Source organism: Pteropus alecto, unplaced genomic scaffold, assembly GCF_000325575.1.
Source record: "Pteropus alecto unplaced genomic scaffold, ASM32557v1 scaffold213, whole genome shotgun sequence".
NCBI lineage: Eukaryota > Metazoa > Chordata > Mammalia > Chiroptera > Pteropodidae > Pteropus > Pteropus alecto.
In genome coordinates, this window is record NW_006434829.1 from 4,264,508 (window position 1) to 4,273,996 (window position 9,489).

At 57.9% G+C, this 9,489-nt stretch overlaps 1 protein-coding gene across 8 annotated transcripts in view; it reads left to right on the forward strand.

Annotated features, from left to right (window-relative positions):
* The window catches only part of PITPNM2 (phosphatidylinositol transfer protein membrane associated 2), a 122,291-nt gene that overhangs the window by 90,563 nt on the left and 22,239 nt on the right, over positions 1-9,489 (forward strand). For all 8 annotated transcript variants that reach the window (XR_003045809.1, XM_025045554.1, XM_025045552.1 and 5 more), the window contains exons 3-4: positions 6,159-6,373; positions 7,447-7,568. Coding sequence is in view for 7 of the 8 variants with exons in the window: in XM_025045554.1 (XP_024901322.1) it covers positions 6,159-6,373; positions 7,447-7,568 (337 nt within the window). In the remaining variant the exon portion in view is untranslated. The remainder of the gene's footprint in view (positions 1-6,158; positions 6,374-7,446; positions 7,569-9,489) is intronic.

Below are 9,489 nucleotides of genomic sequence, written 5' to 3' on the forward strand. Positions count from 1 at the left end.
GTCTCCATCTACTACGTGGGTGACAGATAGGCACGTTGTCTCTATGGTGCTCCAGATTCACAGGTGTGAGCATACGTCGAAGCTCACGGTCACAACTGTACCTTCACTTGAATACGGTTTGCCGTATATCGGTCAGCCCTTAAGAGAACCGTTGAAAAGATAAGTTTGATGGACCAGACTTCCATGCCCGGGTTACAGAGACGGGTGGAAGCACTGTCCACTCTCCAGGCGCATCTGCGGGGAGCTGGACGCACGTGCAGCCCACTGCGCACAGGCCTGCGGGGCCAGCGAGCTCCGGGACACGAGCGGGGTGGCCGGCCACGGGCCTTGGGCCCGCGCTCCGGAGCGCATCTGCTCTGGGCCGGGCCTTGCGAGAGGCATGGCCTTTAAGGCAGCTGCGTTTCCGTGGGAGGAAGAGCAGGGTCTCAGTCCCGGCGACCAGCTGGGGCGGTCAAGGTCATGAACAAGAAGAGGCGACCTGGCGTGTCAAAGGCCTCGCACTGCGCCTGACCTGCACCCCGTATGTGTGTCGTTAAAGGTTTCAAAACAAACAAACAAAGCTGGCCTGGCTGGGAGAGAGCCGTCCGGCCTAGGAGAGCCCCGGCAGATGCTTAGCTCAGAGCGAGCCGTCAGAGGCGCTCGGCCAGGACCCTGGACAGCTCTGAGAGCTGCTGCCTTGGGAGCTTCTTGGGCTTTGCCCCCTCCTACCCCTCGTCAGCCCCAGCGTGGCTGGCCGGGCTGCTCCTCCCCCTACCCACCCAGCCCAGAGCCTTCTACCTTCTCATCAGGTCTGGGCTTTCTCTGCACCAGGTTGGAGGTGGCGCAGGCCCCTCCCACCGTCCTTGGGTCCCGGGGAGGCAGAGGGCAGGGGTCCCCACCCAGCCTGCCCTGGCAAAGTAGGCAGGGGGCAGGGTCAGGCGTCCCCCTGGGTGTGCATGCCCCTGGGCAGCCGGCCCCTGCTGCCGTCTGCTGATCCCGCGGGGGATGCCACAGCCCCGCTCATGGGAACGGCTGGCAGGGATGCGGGTGCCTCCGGTGCAGGCACAGGAGCTCAGGCCTGAGGGGCATGATGGGGAGTGGCAGCCGTGCTGGGGGAGACCTGCCCCCTGGGGTGCCGCCGCTGGTGGGGAGGTGCCCAAGCTCGGAAGGCACTGGTGGCAGTTGGGACCAGAATCCAGTTATTCGTCCGACCAGTCTTCACACCTACGGCACAGGGGCACCGAAGTGCTCTGTGGCGATACAGGCTGGGGCCGGTCTGAGTCCCAAAGACTCTGCCACTGCCAGCTGTGGTCCTTGTGTCCTTGTGTGGCCCACTGTATCCATCTCCCTTGAGGAACCACAGCCGTTGCCACCACAAGCGATGATGGGGGCCTGGGTGTCAAGGGCCTGACATACGTCACCCACTTTAACTCTCACCATACCTGATCATACCTGTAGAGGTTGTGTTATTTGTTCCCATTTTACAGATGAGCGTTTGAGGCTCAGAGATGTCAAAGAACTTGCCCAAGGATGCACAGCGGGCCCTTTGCAGCCAGGCTTTGTCGCACGGTCTTGGAGATCTCATTTCTCCTCTGAGTCATAGCTGCCGAGGGCTGAGGCAGAGACGCCTCGCCCCCATCTGCCCCTGAAGGCCATGCACCTTCCCCGGCCTCTCATACAGCTCTAGCCCCCTCCTCACCTCTCACGCACGCACGTACACCCGCACTGAGGTCATCTTGCAGGCGACCAGGCCAGGGTCATTGTGGTCGGCTGCACACCAGGGAATGTGCTGGTTCCAAAAGGCTGTGTGGCCGAGGGCTCGGCTCTGAGGGTGTGGGCGGGGCTGCGTGGGAGGCAGCGAGGGCCTCACCTGTCTGGCAGGTGTGGGATCATCAGGATGCTAGCCCCGTTTTTCCCACAGGTGGGCTGAAGCTCACTCACAGGAGGGTGACGAATGTTAAGGATCTTGAAATAAGGTCATTCTGGATTCAGGGAGGGCCCTAAATCGAACGGCTGTTGTAATTACAAGAAGAGAGGAAGGTGGCCATGTGGTGACGGAGGCAGAGATCTGAGCGAGATGACCACCAGCCAAACAATGCCTGGGGCCAGCGGGACCCGGAGTCAGCAAGGAGGGACTCTGGCAGGGCCTGCTGGGGCGGCCATGCCAGCTTTCCTGGGCGGGGGAGTCTGAAGACACCTCAGGCTGAGGTCACCTGAGTGGGCAGGGGCTTCTCTCAGGCCCCCGAGGCCAGCTGGGAAGGGCCCTCCCTCCTCCTGCTCCCTCCCTTCCCCGCCCTCAGCTGGGCACCCCGCCTTCACCCTCAGAGACTCCACGGGGTTCTGGCCTCTCACACCTGCCCAGAACCCCAGACGTGTCCATTTCCTGGAGCTGCGTGACAAAGCACCTCAGGCCGGGGGGCCGAAAGCAGCAGAAATGTGTCCTCTCCCAGCTCGGGAGCCAGAGTCTGAAATCGAGGTGTCAGCAGGGCCACGTCTCCTCTGAGGGCTCCGGGGGAGGCTCCCTCCTGCCTCTTCCAGCTCCTGGGGGCCCCAGGCGTTTCTCGGCTGGTGGCTGCATCACCCTCGTTTCCGCCTTCAGCGTCACTTGTCTGTCTTCCCTCTGCACATGTCTGTGACTCTGTTCCCTCTTTTTATAAGGATGACAGTCATTGGATTCCGTATGACCTCACCTGAACTCACTACATCTGCCAAGGCTGTTTCCAAATAACCCCACGGTCTGAGGTTCCGAGTGGACAGGATCTGGGGAGCCGATCCTCCGCCCATCACTCTGGGGCTCGGGCAGGCAGGGAGACCGGAAACTGAGATCAGAGAGAAATAACTTGCCCAGGGTGAGGGGCAGTTGGTCTCAGAGCTGGAGACAGAATCTACTTATTCGCTCCATAAATATTTATCGAGCACCTCCCTGTGCGGAGTGTTTTCCCTCTGGAGCTTATGCCGGGGCCGAGCCGGCCCTGCCATCCGACAGGTCTGAGCTCGGACCCCGGTTCTGCCATGTAGCTGTAACCTCGGGCAAACCACCCCGCCTCTCTCAGCCGCCACCTTCCCATCGGTAAATGGGGGACCGTCGTGGCACTGCGCCTCCCTCAAGGGCTCGTCGCCATCACGAAAGGTGGAAGGACACGCAGTGTGCTCGGCAGAGCCGTTAGTCAACGGAGCTACTGTCAGAGGCCCCCGGAGCTGAGCGCGTGTCCAGGAAGTGGTTGCTACCTCCTCGCAGAACCTGGGCCACGTTCCAGGAGCTCCTTTAAGGAGCGAGGGCTGGTGTGCACCTGCTCCGACTCCATCTGCCGCCTCCGCCAGGGTCTTTTCGGTTGTTGTCCTGGGCCATGGAGATACAGCCCGACTTTGTGCCCTAGAGAGGACATGCCCTGGGGCTGAGACAGCACTGCTGGGAGTACCTGTGTGCATGCACGTGCATAGGTGTGTGCCCTCGGGGGGGGTGTGCGTGAGCGTGTACATACCTGCTGTTCAGGAAGCTGACCGAAGGTGGCCTTGGCAGTGCGGTCACGTCTCCATGGAAACAGATGCCGGGCTTAAAACCACACAGCATCTCAGTCGTGAGGTTTTCTGCATTTGTGGCAGAGAGAGGCTTAGAGGTGACTCAGGTGTCATACCTGTCTGTCGGTGCCTCCGAGACCCCTGCCCGCTTCTCACGTTCGATCTCTCAAATCAGAGAGAACAGAGGCAAGACTGGCTTGTGCTTGAGATGTAAGTCACACAACACACAACTCACACATTGGAAGCACGTAGTTCAGTGGTTTTTAGTGTAGTCGCAGGGTTGTGAAACCATCACCACAATTTTAGAACATTTTCAGCTCCTCACAACGAAGTCATCATCCATTCTCCGCCATCCCTGAGTAACCAATCATCTACTTTCCAAGTGGGTTTGCCGATCCCGGGCTTTTTCATATAAGCGGGTCATGCAACATGTGGCCTTTTGTGACTGGCTGCTTTCGCTGAAAGTGATGTTTTCAGCGTTTGTCCACAGTGTGACGTGTGTCAGTGCTTCGTGCCTTTCTGTGGCTGAATCATTCCCTCGCGAGGGTATAATTCGTTTCTCCATTTTTCAGTTCGTGGATTTCGGCTGTCGTGAAGAGTGCTGCTCTGAGCATCCCTGTCCACGTTTCTGTGCCGACATAAGTTTTTATTTTCTCGGACGTGGACCCACGGGTAGAACTGCCGGGTCACATGATAACTCTGTTCCACTTTTTTAAGGAACTGCCAAACTTTTCCACAGTGACTGCACCATTTTACATTCTCACCAGCCACGCGCGACGGTGTCTGTTTCTCCACACCCACAACCAGCCCTCGTTAACCATTTATCTTTTTCGTCACCCTGGTGGGTGTGCGGTGGTAGCTCACTGCAGATTTGATTTGCACTTCCCTGGCGACCTGTAATGTGGAGTATCTTTTTTGGGGGCCTGTTGGCCGTTTGTGTGTCTTCTTTGGAGAAGTGTCTATTCGAGTCCTTGGCCCATTTTTAAATTGAGTTGTTTCTTTGTTGAATTATAAGAGTTCTTTGTACATTTTGGATACAAGTCTCTTATCAGATAGATTATTTACAAAAAAACTCTCCCGTTCTGCGGGTTGTCCTTTCATTTTCTTCATGGCGTTCTTTGATGCACAAAAGTTTTAAAATTTTGATGAGGTCCAGTTTATCTCTCTCTCTTTCTTTCTGTTTCTTTCTTTTTTTTTTTTTTTTTTTGGTTGCTAGTGCTTATCGTGTCCTATTTAAGAAGCCATTGTCAAATCGAAACGTGATTTGCCCCTATGCTTTCTTCTAAGATTTTTATAATTTCAGCTCTTCCATTTAGGTCTCTGATCGATTTGAGTTGATTTATATATATATGGTGTGAGGTTGGGGTCCTCCTTCCTTCTTTCACATGTGGATAGCCAACTGTCCCAGCACTGTTTGTCGAGAAGATTATCCTTTCCCCCACTGAATGGTCTTGGCACCCTTATTGAAAATTAATATATGTAGTCTGTAGATATAGGGGTTTATTCCTAGACCGTATGCCACAGATCTGTCTACGCAATGCTGATACTACATTGTTTTGATCACTGTATTTTTAGAGGAGGTTTTGGTATAGGAAAGTGTGAGTGTTCCAACTTTGTTTTCTTTTCAAGATGGTTTTGGCTCTTTAAGATCTCTCTCAATCCCATATGAATTTAGGATGAGTTTTTCCATTTCTACTGCAAAAGAAGGCCTTCGGCATTTTGACAGGCATTCCGTTTGGTCTGTAGATTGCTTAAGGGAGTGTTGACGTCTTAATATTGAGTTTCCCAGGGCATGAAAACAGATGTCTTTCCTTTTATTCAGGTCTTTTATTTCTTTCAGCAATGTTTTGTCGTTTCCAACATACAAGTCTGTCACTGCCTTGGTTAAATTTTATTCCTAGGTATTTTATTCCTTTGGATGCTATTATAAATAAAAAATAATTATCTCATTTTCTTTTCGCATAATTTTGTTTTTGAGTGTTGATTTTGTATCTTGCAACTCTGCTGAGTTCATACAGCAAGTTTAAAAGGTTTTTAGGGGAATTCTTGAGATGTGTCACTGACGAATTGAGGTAGTTTTACTTCTTCCTTTCCAACTTGGATGCCTCTTATTATTTCTTTTTCTCACCTAATATCTCTGGCCAGAATCCCTAGGACAGTGTTGGATAGTAGTGAGGCAGCGGGTGTCTCCCCCTCGTTCCTGGCCTTGGGAGCACTCGCAGTCCTGGGACAGACAGGAGTCAGAATAGAGGAGTTGGCACGTGCGTGCAGCTCTGGGAGGGGACTGTGACCTGTCCAGTCTCCCACAAGAGTGCCGGGGCACGTGGAGCCTGGGTCTGGATTCGGGGGCACGTGGAGCCTGGGTCTGGATTCGGAGGCAGGTGGAGCCTGGGTCTGGATTCGGGGCCACGTGGAGCCCGGGTCTGGATTCGGGGGCAGGTGGAGCCTGGGTCTGGATTCGGGGGCACGTGGAGCCTGGGTCTGGATTCGGGGGCAGGTGGAGCCTGGGTCTGGATTCGGGGGTCCTGAAGTGGTGCAGAAGGAGCCAGCCTGGTTGGCCAGAGCCCCTCCTCCCACTCGGCACCCTGGGCGATCTCCCGAGCCCCTGCCTTCTGTAGAGCACCCCGGCCCCCACATCACGGGCGCTTTCGTCCCCACAGAAGAAGAGCCGCGACGAGACGCACGGCGAGGGCAGCGGCGTGGAGATCCTGGAGAACCGGCCGTACACCGACGGCCCCGGTGGCTCCGGCCAGTACACGCACAAGGTGTACCACGTGGGCATGCACATCCCCAGCTGGTTCCGCTCCATCCTGCCCAAGGCGGCCCTGCGGGTAGTGGAGGAGTCCTGGAACGCCTACCCCTACACGCGGACCAGGTGAGCCCGCCCCCCCCGAGCCACCGGGTGGGGAGCCCACCGTGGTGTGGGTCCCAGGTGGGCTCAACCCCTGGCCCTCCAGGGAGCCCAGGCTTCCGGGGAGCTGAGCCTCCGTCCAAGATGGTTGTACCCCGAAGGTCCCCCGGCGTTCCCCTAAGGGAACAGGCAGGAGAAAGGGGTTCACACACGATGCCTCCCGGCCCGCCCAGGGGAGGAGGCCAGGAAGGCCTGAGTCCAGTGAGGGCCGTCTGAGACCCCCGGCCTTCCTCGATGGCTCAGGGAGTACACACTCACCTTGACATTTGCCTGAGAATGCGAGACAGCTGGCTGGGAAGGAACGTGACCTGAGAGTAGACCAGCTGGCCCAGAGTCCCTCCTACCCTGAGCCCTTCAGCCGCCATGGTGTGTTCTTACGCCCCATACTGAGCTGGGGTTTCCTCTGGATCCCCCACCCCGGTAGGGAGTCCTTCACTCTGTGGCCCTTCCCCGCCCATGTGGCTGAGCTCTGCTGGGTTGGAAGAGATGGGGGCTGCACCCAGCCGTCCGCCCCTTGCTGCACAGGTGGGGTCCCCCCAAGTCCACCCTTTGCGAGGGCCCGGAGCTTACAGGAGGCCCCAGGGGGTTGTCCCCCCAGCCGAGAAAGAAGGGAGGAGGGACTATGCCCTGGCTGCTGGACCTGGCTCTTGGGGTCCAGGGTCCGGGCGTGGCATGTCACACAAGTGCTCGTCCAGATTCAGTGCTCATGACATCGCTCTGCGTGTGGTCCGTCCGTGTGTGCCTGTGTCCACGCCATGCCTTACCGGGGTGGCCGATGGGCGCAGGCTCCGGCAGCTTCCTGCAGCGTCTCCCTCCCCACCCCAAGCCTATCCTGCCCCTAGTGTGGCCTCAGCTGTTCTCGGGACAGGGTGAAGGTCCATGAGATGCATGGGACAGACGAGTCTTGGCCACGCCTCCGGCCTCCTCCTCCGCCCTGGGCCCTTGTCCCCTGCCCAGCGGGGCCCGGCGGGCCCTGGCCCAGCCGCCCACCCCCTCCAAACGCGGGTCCTGATGGGAGCCTCCCTTTCACTCCACAGGTTCACGTGCCCTTTCGTGGAGAAATTCTCCATCGACATCGAAACCTTTTATAAAACTGATGCTGGAGAAAACCCCAACGTGTTCAGCCTGTCTCCGGTGGAAAAGAACCAGCTGACGATCGGTAAGCGGGATGGCGGGGGGCCCTGCGGGGCTGCGTTGAGGGTCTCGCTGTTCGTGGGCCCCTCAGTCGGTGTCCAGGCCTGGCAGCACCAAACCCGCTCCTGTCCCCGGACGAGGCAGTTGGAACGGCGAGCCAGCGCAGGTGGGGGCGGCCCCGGGGGAGGCAGGACAGGCCTTCCTGGCCCATTTTCCCGACACGCACACTCCGGCTAAGCGCCTTTTCCTCCCTGACCTCCTTCCCTCCATCCCTCCAAGGTGTCCTCAGCCCTGGAAGTGCACGTGTGTGCCCAGGGGCCATCTCAGGCTAACAGCCATGCAGAGTGCAGAGGTCTGTGTCCCCTCAGTGTCCAGTGGCCTCTGCTCCACTCCCCGACAGTTGACTGTGCCACGTGGGAAATGGCCTCATTTGTTAAATCTCCTTTTGTAAAAGAGACCAGAATTTGGAATTTTCATGTGAAATCTCCCGATTCCTAAATGTTGGTGACTAATTAAAAATCTTTGTCAATAAACATATACTGGCCAAATAAAACACATCTGTGGGCCAAATGCAGCTCAGCAGCCACCAGTCTGCAAGCTCTGGGTTCCAGGCCTGAAGGAACGAGTCACACGAAGGTGTTTCGGGCAGTGGCACGGATGGCACTGGAGAGCCCGGCTGCTGGCGCCCCAGGAGCGAACTGCCAGCGGCCTCTCTGATAGGCGTGAAGGGCTTTTCCCTGAGACCACTCCCCGCCAGAGAGGCCCACTGGCGGGTGGGAAGCTGTCCGTCTGCTGGGGGTGTTACAACAAAGTACCCCGGACTGGATGGCTTCAACGTTCCACAGCCCTGGGCGTCAGAGGTCCGAGATCGAGGTGTCAGCACCGGTCCCTGAGGGAGAGTCTGCCCCCAGCCTCTGGTGGCCACTCACAATCCCTGGGGTTCTTGGCTTGTAAACATGTCACCCCAGTCTCTGCCTTCAGCTTCACGTGGCATGCTCCCTGTGTGCGTGTCGGTGTCTGAATGTCCCCTTTGGACACGCTAGGCACGCTAGTCACGTGGGATCAGGGCCGACCCTAACCACCTCGTTTTAATGATTATGTCTTTAAGGGCCCTGTCTCCACATAAGGTCACTTTCTGAGGTGCTGGGGGTCAGGACTCCAATGTATGGGCTGAGCGGGGCATATTCTACCTGGCCAGCCTCAGATGCGGCCTGAGCTCCAAGGGCCCCTCAGGAGCCCCCCACCACCACAGCTCCTAATCCCAACTCTCCTACTGGGGGCCTTTCTGCCTGAGCATGCCGGGCACATGGTCTGCTCCAGGAGGGGACTTTCATCGGTCCCCAAATGCCACCGCACTTGGGTCCCTCACTGGTTTTGGTGGCCACAGCCCAGACCCGGTGCCAGCAAGCCGGGGAGGTGAGGTGGCCAGGGCCCGGCTGGGGCAGAGCCCGCCAAGTGCCATCATCTCCACACATCTGAAAGAAGGGCTCTCAGAGCCACAGAGCCCGCCCTGGTCCCTTCTCAGCACGTGTGTCCCAGCCCGGCTAACACGGACCTCGGGAGCCAGCGCGACGGGCGGTTTTGATTTTGGGGAAGGAGGCATGTGACGAGAGGTGGCCTGGCTTGCATCCTCTTGTCACCCCCTCCCCCAGCCCAGGTCCCGCCAGCCCCCAGTCCTATTTCCTGAGCGCCCAGCCCTGTGTCATCTGCTAGTCGCTGTTAGGCCCGCGGTGACCCTTTAAACAGCTGTTCCGCTCGCCTCCGTTCCATCCAGGAGGGATCCCCTCAGGCCAGCCCCCTAAGACCACACACAGCGCCACTTCCCCCTCAGGTACCATCCCGGCCCTTAGCCTGGCGAGAAGTGGCCGATGTGTCCAGCCACATCCCCATCACCTTCCCACGCGGACACTCTGGCGGCTCCCCCAACGCCCCCGGCCCGCAGTGGG